At 38.5% G+C, this 14,977-nt stretch overlaps 1 protein-coding gene across 2 annotated transcripts in view; it reads right to left on the bottom strand.

Annotated features, from left to right (window-relative positions):
• Positions 1-4,298: 4,298 nt before the first annotated feature.
• The window catches only part of LOC109937759 (SH2 domain-containing protein 3C-like), a 152,743-nt gene continuing 142,064 nt past the window's right edge, over positions 4,299-14,977 (bottom strand). Inside the window, exons 11-14 of one of the 2 annotated variants that reach the window (XM_048613726.1) lie at positions 13,488-13,659; positions 10,291-10,402; positions 8,531-8,737; positions 4,299-7,124 (exon numbers count right to left, since the gene is read on the bottom strand). In XM_048613726.1, the coding sequence (XP_048469683.1) occupies positions 6,949-7,124; positions 8,531-8,737; positions 10,291-10,402; positions 13,488-13,659 (667 nt within the window). In that variant the 3' untranslated portion in view covers positions 4,299-6,948. The remainder of the gene's footprint in view (positions 7,125-8,530; positions 8,738-10,290; positions 10,403-13,487; positions 13,660-14,977) is intronic. The other variant, XM_048613727.1, reaches the window with a different exon arrangement.

The following is a 14,977-nucleotide window of genomic DNA, read 5'->3' as shown; positions in this document are numbered from 1 at the left end:
TGACCTGGTGACCTGGTGACCTGGTGACCTGGTGACCTGGTGACCTGATACTGTCCTCTGTGCAGTTATTCCAGGTATCTTCTCATAATTGATTGTTTCTTGAGTTGTAGATGTTGTCAAAGCCAGTATTTATTGCCTGTCCCTAATTGCCTCTGAAATGAATGACTTGCTAGATCACTTTGGATAGCAGTTAGGAATCAACAACATTAATGTGACTGGAGTAGGCCAGTCCAGGTAAGGATGGTAGATTTCCTTCCCTAAATGGCATTAATGAATTTTTACAACAAACAATGTTTCACAGTTACCATTACTGAGACTAGCTTTCAATTCCAGTATTAATAATTGAATTTAAATTCCACAAGTGCCATGGTCAGATTTGAACCTGTCTCCCCAGACCATGAGCCTGGGTACGTACATTACTAGTCAGGTGACATTACAACCACACCAACTTCTGTTCCAAACATATTTCATGAACACAAATTTACTTGATAGCTTCATGACGGAACATTAATTGGAATTTTCTCTTTCAAAATGAAGAGTGCTGAGGCCAATTGTCACCAACATCTAGGTGCAGATTAACTAATCAGTTTCAATCAGGGATTGTACCTGGAAACTTCCTATTCCATATGGCTCGGAGCTATAATGTGACTTTATCTAAATTAACCATTGGGAAAGTACAATCACACTCAGAAAGTGAAGAAAGTTTGCAATCATATGTGTACAAAGTGTAAACTGTGATTGAAATAACATTGCTGTAGTGAAAGCTGTACTAAAATCAGCATAAGATGATGGAAACAGAATCTCTTGTCATGAATCTCACAGTATGGGGGAACTTTTGGGACCAAATTGTATTCATTACAAATTCAATCATTCCATATTCCAATGAACATCTGTAGTTCAATTGTGCAAAATCTGACTCAGAAAACATAGTTGTTCTTTATATCTTATGAATTAAAATGCTCACATATTATAAATAACAAAAACAAGATGCAAATGTTCACAAATTGCAGGGTGTAATTTCCAAATTTCCCATGTGTGCTCTATACCACAATACATGCATCATATTTTAGTGCAGCAATCACATTGAGAAGGTTCTAAATTCAATCCAACATGTCAGCTGAGGTCTGCTATAATCTGCCTCAGTGCTGCGATGTTAGCAACAGGGCAGAACCAGCCAGGAATCCCACTGCTGATTACCATTGAGTGACTGCTGGAAACTGAGCATGTGTGATCATACAGTAGCACTGATGAACTCCTTCATCCCAAACCTCCCAATCCAGTTTGCCTGCTAATTCACAGTTCAGGGTCAAGAATGAAGAATGACTACTTCTGAGGGAGGGGGATATGGAATCAGCTTCTAAAGGAAACCAACATGGACAAAAGTTGGATAAAGTAAAAGAGACATGTTTTTATAATCAAATCATTATTCAGAACTGGATAACTAATTAGAGACCAAGTTTTACCTATTTTAAAGTTAACTTTAAATTTTAAAAAGTGATTTTCCTCTCAAAATCCCTTCAAGATGTAACTTCGAAGATTTGTTCTCATTTCTCTTGTTTCTTGTAGATTATGTTTTCTCCTGAAATTCAGTATTGGATGCTTGACATCAATAATTGGATTCATTTTTAAGCTTAGAATAATAGAATTCCTACCATGCAGAAAGAGGGCATTCAGCACATTGAGTTTGCACTGACCCTCCAAAGACCATCCCACCGAGACCCACCCTCCCTAACACCACGTGGGGTTTTACCATGGCTAATACATAAAACCCGCACATCTCTGGATACAACGGGGCCATTTAGCATGGCCAATCCACCCAACCTGCACGTCTTTGGTGGTGTTATTTTCCAAAATTAAATCCAGCCTTTTGAACCCAAGGTCTCAATTCTCCAGCCAGAGAGTAGCTACTCAGGAGTTCGGAAAGATCCTCAATTCAGAGACCAGAAAAGCTAGTAGTAACAGCTTCACAACTTATGTAAATCTAAGGATACCAGAATGATTTGTTATAGATGTAAATGGCCAGAGCCATACCGTTCAATGATCAACTAACAAGACTAGGCAACATTCAAATCTTCAGGGAACTTCTGTGGATGGTTGTTTTAATGTAATTTTGAAAGATACATCTGACTATTGCTTTCTGCATCTGTGTAACTTCAAGATGTTGAGGTTGTATTTTATGGGAGTATTTTTTTTAACTGAGTCACTGTCAGGTTTCCAGCCACAAACCAAAGAGCTCTGTGTTACTAGTTTTGTGCTGACCTGTGGAATGGATTTTTGAGGTTGTGATTTATACTGTAACATAAGATATTAATTTATGTTTTAAAGTCAATATTTAGAGAAAATATGAGTGATGTGATTATTATTTTATATATCCAGTCAAGTATAGAAATTAATGTTTCATTTCATACACCATTGTTCACTCAATGCTCTCACATGACCTGAACCTCTTGTGATTCATGCTGTGTCTTGGATTGTAAGAGTATAGCAACAGAGGATAATTATTTAGTAACATGGTGTATTCTAGTTACCAAAGTATAGACGAAGGCCTCATTGTTATGTCTCTTTCTAATATTCACTTCGACAATGGATAAGTTAAGATGTACTCAAACCTGATACAAGTCTGCCAGTTGATTCAAAGCTGCAACAAAAATAGTGTTAAAAATTCCCACAATATGACAGCATGTTATATTGATCTCTGCATCTATAAGCTGGGATGTGGTGGTGAAAGGCAGGGAAACTCAATTGTGAATTCCACTCATTTGCATTGTCCAATGACCCCCAACTGGGTCATCTAAGCCTGGTAATTGAGGGCAGCATTAATCCTCTGCCAACATATTTTGATCAGTCTGCCCTCACTGAGTTCACATTTCAGACAAAGCTGTTTGGTGTGGTCACCAGAGCCATGCAGCTATAATCTCATCAATAGTCACCAATTTCATGAAAAGTTCAGGGGAGAAACCATAATCAATGTTTGTATTTATAGGTTTTGAAATTCATGCAACATCTGCATATTTGATATTGGATCCTGCTTCTTTACATTCTCATTAGCTCTCGAGGGAGCTGAATGTTTATTTGATTTAACTCAGTCAGCAATGATGCCAGTATTGAAGTATTTTAAATTTTGTGTTTTTGGTTTAGAAGCACATTGAAACCATATGTGGCACATTCCAACTCTCCCACTCCTACCCAGAATACTGCCAATCAGGTCTTGAAACTAGGCTGCTGTGTATTTTTGACAATGTCTCATAATGTGTACACAGTGTAGTTAATAATCCATTGTTAAACTTCTGAAAGGGTTCGAAAGCTATAAGTATATGTGATTTGAATGATGTGTCAGACCTGTAGCCATCTTAACATTCTGTCAGATTACTTTAGTTTCATAATTTTAACCAAAAACTTGAATGAGGTATGAAGCTGCTTGAGTTTCGCTACTCTTGTTTATGCACCAAATGCACAAGGCTGCTTTATCTGGCACTAAAATTGCTCATCTTGACAAGAGTGTCCACAGGGGACGTAGAGTGGAAAATGAAAATGTCACACTGGTGTATAAGTTAGGGGTTACTGAGTGACTGGAAACTGGAATTAAAGCATTGTTGGAGCAGAATGAGGAAAGTTTCACTCTGCAGCTGACCTGTGCTCTACGTGATCTGGGAGTGCACAACACTGATGCTAGTTCCCAGGGAAAAAGCTCTGTTCCTTAGTACTCCCATCCGTCACTTTGATTAACACAAACAAATATTTTAAAAAGTGTCTGAAGACAGCCTGTAAAGTGAAGCTCGCCTTTTCCTCAAGCATTGTCACCAGATTAAAGATTTGTGGTTTGTATGTACTCTGAGTATACATAGCCTTTGAATTTCATAACGAGAGTATTCAGTCTGCAGTGTCTTTGATGCTTTGCCAGGAAAACAAAAAGAGATGCATTAAGGACAGTTCCACAGCTTCAATGGGGCAGTTTATGTGGTAAGGTTACTAAAGACTAAAATATTGATCAAAAGTGACAACAGATATATTCAATGGGGAAGTATATTGCACCACTGCATGATCTTAACTGTTATGGAGAGGTACCTGTGTTCTTACCACTGTCAAACACTGTTAGTGATCCTGTATTTTTTTTTGCTCCTCCCCTGTAGGCTGGGTCTCATAGTAAAGTGTAAATTCACAGATATTCTATGGTCATTTCACTAGAAAGTTAACCCACTGGAACATTACAGGAGGTTTTATCATTTTTAAACAACATATTATTCACATGTCAAAATTGTAAACCAGATTTTTTTCCTTATATTTCAGTACTTGAAATGTTTCTTTCTATAATTTTTAATTCACATGTACATTAAAAAAATTACTTCATTTGCACAATTGAATTCCCAAAATCACACACAATTACTTATTTTGCCTTACACAAATCTATTAATACAAATTAATACATTCATCAACATCCAGGATTATACTCTACATCAAACAGGGCTTTGTTTTTTATGCAAGGACATAGAATTTATATGTACATCTCTTGGTATTTACACTGTGCCATAATTGCAAAGCAAAAGAATAGAACACTGAAGGGTTGTGGGTTCATGTAGAATGAGCTAAAAGACTAAAATGCAATATCATTTGGATTCTGAGTGCCTGTGAAGTGCACTCGTGCTTTGGGAATTGAAGAGTTGGTGCAGAATTGGTGTTATTTACATAAAATGTAGGTTTAAAAACCTTGCATCTTTGTATTTTAAACCATTTTTTATTGTGCCACTCCACTTGATAGGTGTCGAGGTGTATAACTTTACATATTTATTTTGGTGCATATGAATTGGGAAAGGCTGTAGTTTCAACAACAGCTGTCTCAGAAACACTGTCCATTCCAAAAGCCCAGCCCTGGAAATACAGTAAATGTTATGTAACCGAGACCAGTACTCAGGGTCTGCATGTGGTTCATCAGTTTTAGCTTTATAATATATAGCATGTTTCCTTGTGTACTTCTATTATAATACAGTTAATATCTCCAAATGCACCTGTAATAGTTTCTTGAAATTCAATTCTGCATTTGTTTTATCCATCCCAAGGTAAATTATGAGTTACTAGTGATTTCATAGTTCCTCAGCATGAGATAGTTTGATGTGCAGGAATGGTTTGAATCCCTGGGGAAGGTTAGTTTCCACGTAGAAAGCCAATAAAAGTACAGTTACTCAATTTTCCCCCTTCCCCAGTTTTTTATCCTGAGCTAGGGTACAGCTCCATATGTTTCCCTTCATTTGTGACACTTCACCCCAGTAAACCCAGATAAAGAGGGCCAAACAGATCTTTGAAATGGATAGCATCTTTTTCTGCAACCAAACCTAGCCTTACTTTATGAAAAGGTCACTGGATAGTGTGAGGAGTGGAATGTTTGACAGGTTCCTAGCTAGATAATTTGGTATTGTTCAGTAAGTCATTTGGCTTGGATGTATATCCTCTGTCCTTCTGGGGTGCCCTCACCATGCAGTCAGTAATGGTATTCTCTACCTAAATTTCCTGTCTCCAAAGAACACTCTCATAGATGATCCACCTCAGGTTCATTGACATCTACTCATGGTGTTTATGGTGCCACTTCTTAATCAACAAGCCACAGGGCTTGGTGATCAATGCAGAATCCTGCCCACTAGTACAGTGGTGAGGATGTGTTAAACAAAAATGACCCTCTTAAACATGCTGCTTTACCCTCATGTTATTTTAGAGTGGAGAAATAAAACTTTACTGTACAATAACTTTACAATGAGACTGCCAGACATTGTCACTTCAAGAGTAATAATCCAAACAGAAACTCACTAATTTCCCCCTTTGTCTGACTCAGTAGGAATACTGATCTATCTTTTATTTTAATAATTTCTTTGATTTTCATGATATCTCCTCCAGCCTAGAAAACTCAACATTGAGTTAATGTTCATGTTGCTAAAGAAATTTCTTTCACTTTCACATGTAACATTTTTCTACATTAAATGCAGTGGTTAAACGCATGTTGTTGTCTATTGGTCATGTTTTTTTGGTTAGTTTCTTTCTGAAAAAAGTGCTAATCACCTTGTGTATGGTCATGTTTTGGAGGTCTTTAATTAGGAATCATTTTCAAATCACTGCTACTGATAGGAGCTTTCATTTCACCCCAACCTTAGTTTCTTTCCCTCTTCCTGAAGGCTTTTCCTGGGGTGCAGTTCCACAGGTGCCAGCTGACCTCGCCTACATTAGAGTCGTTCATGCACAAGTATGGAGGCTGTAAATTGACAGCCTATTCAACTCTTAAAGGCATCAGGGCATCTTAAGTCATAACAGCACAAAAGAAAGTCATGCAGCCTGCCGAATATATGCTGGCTCTCTGTAGAGCGATGCATTCACAACCCCTCCCCACCTGCATGGCCCTTTCAAGTTTATTTCCCTCCACTAACCATGGTCAACCCCAATCTTGTCTGATGATCCACTTTCTAAGATTTATCACTGGATAATGATCACAGCTGATTTTTGTTGGCTGTGCTCAAAATAAAGATCACTGATAATTTTTGTAGTCAGTCACTCGATGCTCCCTTGGTAAGGTGAGCTAATTCAATACAGACCAAGGATCGAATGATGGATTTTTGTGATCTGTTCAGCTCAGTACAAAGTTGGCTGCTGACTTCATCAGCTGGCTCATGGAATTTTTAAAACTCCTTTACCTCGAGAATGAGTCAGAAATACTTAGTATTAGCTAAAAAAAAACGCTGCCATTTCCACCACTTCCTGTTTCTTTGTGATTCCATGCATAGCCGTGACGAATCACTAGTAGCATCAACAAACAGTGCTCTGTCAATCACACACTCAATTCTTTTGAAACATTAAATTTAAATAAAAGGAAAATTCGAAACTAGGAAGTTCCTCTCCAGTGTTTGTTCCCTTTAACCAAATTCATACTGCTTTTTAAGAGCCTTTGTGATTTATGTTTCGCCTTCCAAGCTACAATTCACTGTGACGGACTGGAGGTTCCAATTTGTTTGAAAGTGCATTCAGGACCTTCTCAAATTTTTCATATCGCTCAACTTGGTTGCCTTCTGCTCCTCGGCTCCCCCACAGCAACCGCATCTGGAACTCAGTTTTGAAGATTTCAAGAATTTTTTCATTTTCCTGAAATCCTAAGGAAGAAAACAAATAAAATGTCATATCTAATGCCACAAACATCTTAACCCAGGTTACTACAAGATGTTCCTATCTTTTGTCCTGTTATGGACTCTGAGCAATCAACGTAGCTATCAAAGGTTAGAACTGAGGAGATGTTCTTTTACACAGTGAGTTATGACCTGGAATATGCTGCCTGAAAATGTAGTGGCAGCATATTCAATAGAAACATCCAAAATGGAATTCAGTAAATGTTTGAAGGAGAAAATGTGCAGGACCATGGGTTGGAGGAGTCTGTCTAATCATGTAACCATTATAGGAATGATGCTCAAGTGAGCTTTCTGCGTTGTACCATTATTTGACTCCATAAGATGCAGTGTAAAGTCATATCTGCATACCATGCTAACTGCAACAGAGCACACTTTAATACCCCTTTGTAATATTTCAATTTCCTGCATTAGACACCTAATTGCCTTTCTGAATAAAACTGACAATAGTGCAAATTTATTCTGAATTACATGCATTCTGGGTTGTGGACTTGTATCCACCAAGAACAATGAGCTTCATCACCAGCATTCAACCCATCTGTCTGGACTGAATCCAAGTCTATACCTCAGAGGAGAAAGCACTGAGAACTGACAATGTACTAATAGTACTTACAGAATTGTAATAACACACAAATTCTCTTACTTTTAAGCCACCCTACATCTTGCACTATTTCCCAAGCCAGGCCCACAGAAGCAGCTGACTCAAGGGCCTCACAGTTCTGCTTTGTAAGCAGTTCTAGAGACACAGGGGCGTGATCTATTGCTGAATATTTGCTTTCTTATCTCTGACAAGGTAATTGCTATTTCTCAGTGTTTCCCCTCCAGCTGTACTTGCAAAGTGCACAAATACGCCTTCTGAGGATGTGCTCTGGAGAAGCTTTCCATATTCTCCCGTTCCTTGAGAACAAAAGCTTATAAATGGAAAGTCCAAAGTACATTCCTTTAGAATAAAGGCTTTGAATTGTTACTGAGTATTGTGTGGTCATGCAGGTTAGGGGATTCGCGGTTTCATTTCCTGGTTTGAACCATGTTAGTTGACCTCAACCAGACTAATAGTGGACTACAGTTGGCTCCAGTACCTTTGAATTAAGATAGCAAAACCATATTCAGCTCAGATTTTTGTTAGTGACCCCTGTAGGACTGGGTTAGGCTGTGCTATTGCAATGATCGATCATTTTCAAATGTCACTCATGGAAAATAAGTTTGGTATGGTGGGGAGTGAAAAGGGTAGGCAGGGCCCAAACCATGAAGCTGCACACTCAGCATGTCATCCCACCATTAGGAAAGTGGAGAGATAATTGGGGAATGGAGAAATTATTGAAAAATATAAGTATTTAATCAGGTGAAGGAGACAACAACACTCCTTATTTATTTACCTTGTAGTTTCAGTTCAGCATTTGTTCTGTACAGGCCTCCATGATGTGCAATCGTCCTTGCAGCCTCCAGATGTGACATAACTACCTCCACGCCACTTTCACTGATCTCCCATGCCTCCACATTGTCAGCATTCACCACGTTACGTTCAAGCAAGGTGATGAGGGGAACCACATGAGGAAAGGTCGTGTTGGTCAGCGGGGATACTTCTGAACATGTAGAGAGTTTTATTTTTAGAACATGAGAAGATTGTGAAATAGTAGAAGGGAATAAGAATATGAAGCACAGAATGAGAAAATATCTCTTATTCCACTAAGTTATCTGTTAAATTAGGATCTCTACATGACTTCTATGGGAGTATTCTGCCTAAATATTAACAGAAGTACTGAAACAAAACTCCAAAATTTCAACTGCTATTCTGGCTTCCTGTCTCTACAAATACCCTCCCTCACTTCTTCAGTAACAGAGGAACTATAGTATCCTGTGGTGCATTTGATACTGTCACCACTGCCTAATTCTATCTAAAGGAGATTCAGGTTGCACAGGGTGCTGGTGGTGGTATGGGGAGAGGAGACTGCAAGAGGGGTCTGGGAAGAGAAGGGGGCTGCAAATAGGTTTGGGAGAGAGAAGGAGGCTGCAAAGGGTTTGGGGGTAGAAGAAGGTTGCAAAGAGAGGTGTGGGGGAGAAGGAGATTGCAAAGGAGAGTGGACAGTTCTAAATCTGTTGACAAAGAAATGCTCAATTAAATGGGATCCAAGAAAACTTTAAATAATGTGGGTAATTAATTCCTTAAAAATTAATGTGGAATCTCTCGTTTAAGTTTGCATAAATTCAGAAGTTATTATACATAAATGTGTTGATTCTATTGGAATGAACATTGTGCTCATTGTTAAAGTTAAATCTTAGACTGATATCTGAGATACTGTAAGCAGGCTTTTAATGCCTAGTTAAACTGTTCTAACTGTGTGTTTATGCATAGGTAAAGCATTAGTTGTGACTTACTAGTCGGCAAAAGGTGTGTTTAGGACGATAGCTTTTTGTGTGGTGTGTGTCAATTATTTTAGAAATAAAAAACTTTGTTAACTTACACCTTCATTGTGTAACCTTAAATACAGTGGTGTCCAGGAAATTAATTATTTGCTTGTTTGTTATGGCTTTAAGTTTAATGGACAATTAATCAAGAATATTGTTTAATTCTTATAATTCTGCTTCTGTGTGAGTCCAAATACCCCATATGTCAACACAATACAAAAATATTATAACCACGTGATTGCATCACCCAATAAATGAATTTGTGAGAATGAAAAGGTAGCTCCCCCCGCCCCAAAAACTAAATAGCAGCCCTCAAGAAAATCAAGCGAAGGCCCAAAAAAAAGACCGTGGTAGAGGATCTAATTGAGCATTTAATTGGCTCAATTGGCCTTTGCCGATTTTCCGACTACTAACATTATTCTCTTCTGCATTATTTTGGCAGCCTCTCCAGCTCCCCAAACGGACCAGAAAGTCCTGGTCAAAATTCAGGAATCAGTAGGTATTGAATCTGTATCTATTCCAGTCCACGTTGTTTCCTAATCTCAGTCCAAGCTCGTCAGGCAAGGCACAAAACAGGATTTGGGAGTTTTGTCCCATAGTAGAGAGGCTGATTTATCACCACAGAAAGACATTTGAGGGTGGGTTTTGCCCCTTCCTTCCCCTTTCCCCTAGTAGGGAAGGGTTTTCTTTAAAAAAAAAATCTGTGCACAGCAGATAAAGGATCAATCACCTCTTCCTTCATTCATATTTTTCATGAAGGGCTTCAGTTTCTTCTCATAGAGAATTGCTCCCTCAGTGTGTCGTTGTCGAAGAATCATCCATGTCTGCTCAAGCCTGGAGATCTACAAAGCGGAGAAAAACAAAGGTAAACAGAAGTTGTAACTGTGTCGAAACAGGGATTTTAAAAAATGCGTGACACTAATTCTTGACCAACTATTCATTTTTACAATGTTTTCTTCTATCAGGGAGGAGAGTAATCCAATGGTTATGTATTTTTCACCTCTCCTTGGATTCTTTGTTAAAATAACAAAGTGGATTGTTGAAGATAGTGCAGTAGTTGTTCCAAAAGGCATATATAAAAGTACAGTACCACATAACAGACTTATTTAGAGAAGAGAAGCAAATAATATAAAGGGACAGTGGCAGCTTGGGTGTGATATTGGCTAAGGGGATAGGAGTCAGAGAGTAGTGCGGAATGTATGTTTGTTTGACGAGATGCAAATATGGAGTGCAGTCCCGGGGATTAATGTTAGAACAACTACATTTTTTGTTATATTAATGACCTGTACTTTGACATAGTGAGTACAGTTTAAAAGTTTGTAGATGATGCACCACTTACTAATGTAATGAACAGCATAGTAACAGATTTAAGGAGGACGTAGAGAGACGTGGAAGATACAATTCAATGGGGTTAAGTGTGATGTGATGTAATTTTGGAAAAACAGTATAAAGAAGCACAATAATCTAAATGTTTTAAAAGGGATGCAAAAGCAGATAAATTGGATATACAAATTCACACATCCTTGAAGGTGGCAGGGCAAGGTGATAAGCCAGTTATGAAAACATCTGAGATATTTGGCTTTATAAATAGGGCTTTCAAATACCAAAGCAAGCAAGCTACGCTAAACTATTATCAGTGGATAGGCCTCAGCTGGAGCGGTATGTACAAAGCAGCTGGTTTGTGATGCAGAGTGACACCAACAGCGTGAGTTCAATTCCCATGCTGACTGAGGTTACCCTGGGGACTCTCCTTGTCAACCTGTCCCCTCACCTGAGGCATGGTGACCTCAGGTTAAACCACCACCAGTTGTCTCCCTGTAATTAGGGAACAGGCCTATGGTCTGGTAAGACTATGGCGAATGTACCTTTTAGCTGTGACGTAGTGGTTATGTCACTGGACTAGTAATGTGGAACCCCATATCATTGTTCTAAGGTTATGGGCTCACACCTCACCATTGTAGCTGGTAAAATTTTAATTCAATAAAAAATTGGAATTAAAAGCTAGCTTGGTACCACTGTTGGTCATTGTAAAAACCCACCTGGTTTACTAATGTGCTTTAAGGAAGGAAATCTCCAGACACAAGGCAACATAACTGACTCTGAACTGCCCCTTGAGCAATTCGGAATTAACATTAAATGCTGGCCATTCAGCCCCCACGTCCCATGAATGAGTATAAAGAAAAATTTGGGGAACCATACTATTAGAAGGATGCAAGAGCCCTGGAGAGGGTACGGTGGAGTTTTGCAGAAAGATGAAGGAAAATTAAGAAGTTGAGATTGTTTTTCTTAAAGCCGAAATAATTAAATGGAGGCCTAATAGGGATATTCAAAATAATAAGGGGTTTAATTGAGCAAATATAGGGAAAACTGTTTCTTCTGCAGAGTGAGTTAATAACAATTTTATAGACATTAAATGGTTGGCAAAAGGGCTAGAGGAGAAATGAGGAGAAATTTCTCTGCAGTGTGAGTCAGCGGGTCTATGACACACCACCAAAAACTTGATATGAGACCAAATTGGACAGTGTTTCAAAAATCTAGAACAGGCACAAAAAGTCAAATGGCATCCTACTATTCTGTAAGAATGTATGAACTTATGATTCAGGAGCTTTTTGTAAAATAATTGACAGAATCAATCAAGTTAATCCTCGGAACACCAGGAATAATACCAAAACGCTGTTTTTGGAAATGAAGTTAGATTCATTCAAATACCCCAAATTTGTAGCCCTGATGTTATTTTCACGAAACAACCCAATTACATAAAATAGTGATTCACAATCATTGTGAGCAATGCCATGGAGGATTAACTAGTCCTGCAAGAAGGTCTAAAGGATATTTGTGTTTCAACTGAATTACTCGAACAATCCATCACACCCCATCTGCAACAATCCAACTGACACCTGACAGTGACCACAAAGAATCAAGCAAATAAGTATAGAGTTTAATTCACACACATAAGTCGCTGATTTCCATAATCAGCCAGTTATCAAAGTCTGGAAAGTAACAAAACAAAAATTGTAATGTTTCTTGAATTTAATTTTAACATTATCCTTGTGTGTACTTTGACTAACAAGAAAGAAGCCAATGACATCATCTGAAAAGGATAAAGATGCTTCATCCTTGGATCAATGCCACCTTGTAAATAAGGAGATGCAGCAATCCACATTTACTGGACAGTTCTCATATTTCCCATTAATAGATTTTGGATCAATACAGGATCAGGACTGATGAGTGAAGACATTAAATGAGGCAACTAAAAGCCTTTAGCTGCATTGTGCATCAGGCATAAAATACTTAGGGGTTATGGTTGATGTTTTGCCATGTGACAAATTTTAGTATGATATTGCTGTACATGACTGAGATAATTACTGCATTGTCATGGTGCCAAGGTAGTTTTGGATGTGCTGTACACAAAATTACAAAAGAAACAAGGCTTTGTCAGTGGTAGAAAAACAAACATTGCTGGAAATACTCAGTAGGTTGTGCAGCATCTGTGGAGGGAAACAAAGTTAATACTTCAGGTCACAAAGAAAGGTCATCTCCACCTAAAATATTGATTCTGTTTCTCTCTCTCTCCAAAGTTGCTACCTGACCTGCTGAGAGTTTATATTTCAGATTTCCAGCTTCCGCAGTATTTTGCTTTGCCTCTGGTAATTGGTGGTCTAGAAACACTGAGGCTGGTGCCCCACTATACCCTATTCTGTTAAGTGTGTAATCTGTGATTCTAAGATAGCAGTGAACAGAGAGACCTCTGCAAAGTGCAGAAGCTGAGAGAAATCATTCAATAAAGCACATTGGTTCTCACTGGATGTGTGAGAAGGTTTGAAAAGACTTCCTTTTTGCTGAGAGACTTGTACTCAGTTGGGACCAGTGAATTAATCAAGGATAAGAAACTCTCCAAAGAATTATCTCGCAGTTTCCATCACCTACCTGAGGCATTTCTAAAGCTTTCATTACAGCAGCAAAGCCAAACATATTTCCCATATTGCTCTTCAGTTCTGCAGCCAGCTGTATAGTTTTGTGCAGGAGAGCTGCCCGCTCCTCTGTGCTGCCAGTACACCCCAGGATATCCACTGCCATCATGATTGACATGGTATTAAACCTGAAAGAAAAAGCTCCAAAATTAAACCCAGTTAAAAACAGCAAAAGCTGGAAGCAAACAGCAAATCACTTGGAAGGGAGAGACACAGTTCATGTTTCAATTCGACGATCTTTCATTAGAAATGCCTGTTGAAGAGCAAAGCTTTTCTTCAAAGTCTTCAAAGTTGCACTCTGCACCAATCTCGGGCTAATTCATTTAGTAAATAATATTACTTAGGGGTTCTCCTCAAGAACACTACGTGATTGTTCCTTCTGTGGTTGACTGCCAGAATTCTGAAGTAATTCCCTCCAGCAGTTGTTGAGCATTCTTTATAGGACAAGGTACATCACCAAATGAATTTTGTAAAATGACATATCACCTGTTCTAACCCCTCTGATTTTGAGTGACCCACCACACTCCTTATTCTTGATCGTTCTTTCTTTGCTTCGTCCATTAGCCAAACTTATTAGGTTACATCTGTGCAGTTCCAGACACTCAGAGATCTTATTTTAACTCTGTTTAAATGTATGAGTTTTGAGTCAGTTAAAATCAGGACCTCAAATTCAACAGCACTAGTCTGGATGTCACTCGTTATTATCTATCACTTTAATCTGGTGCAACCATTCAATGATTTTACCTGCCATCGTACCAAAGCTTTATTTTTGGTACTCATAGTATCTTTGTTAAGGGCTTCATCCAGAGCTGCTATAAACTGATCAACAGATTATGCAGCTTTCAGAGTCAATATTAAACTTCTTCAAATTAATCTTTAGGTTGCTCACAGGTAAAATCAGTGAATGAATGTACCATTGAAAATAAGAGATATATGTTGTAATTGATAGCAGGAGATTTGAGTTTTCAAACATCCTGACAGTTTTTACAAAATTGGTCACTCACTGTGCAAAATACAGCAAGTATATATTCAACTGCAAAGTATAGTTGAGAGTTCCAATGTTAGTGCAACAATTCCTGTGCAGGTCCTGTTTTGATACACAGAAGTACACCATTCCTCACTAGAGAAAGAGCATACACAGACTGCTCAGCTATCACCTTTGAACACATTCAGCAGGTAAGAAACCGAGTGAAGGATCAGATGAAGATTCTCCCACATTTTCCTTTCTAACGCTGGGAATGAATCCCACCTCACGCTCAGCCATGTTGTAAGCAACAGGATAAAGCAAAGACAATCACCCTGACATGCCTGCTTGTGCTTTTCCTCCCTTTAACTCCTCCCCTGAAAGCACCAATGGGGGATGACTACTGTTTCCTTAAAACAAATATCAGATTCTGCTTCTAAAGACCCATATGTTGAAGTTGTTGTGAAATTTGGGAGGTGACA

The sequence above is a fragment of the Rhincodon typus genome, chromosome 28, assembly GCF_021869965.1.
Source record: "Rhincodon typus isolate 14 chromosome 28, sRhiTyp1.1, whole genome shotgun sequence".
NCBI classification, from domain to species: Eukaryota; Metazoa; Chordata; class Chondrichthyes; order Orectolobiformes; family Rhincodontidae; genus Rhincodon; species Rhincodon typus.
The sequence above is the reverse complement of the archived record's forward strand: the minus strand, read 5'-3'. Positions and strand labels throughout refer to the sequence as shown.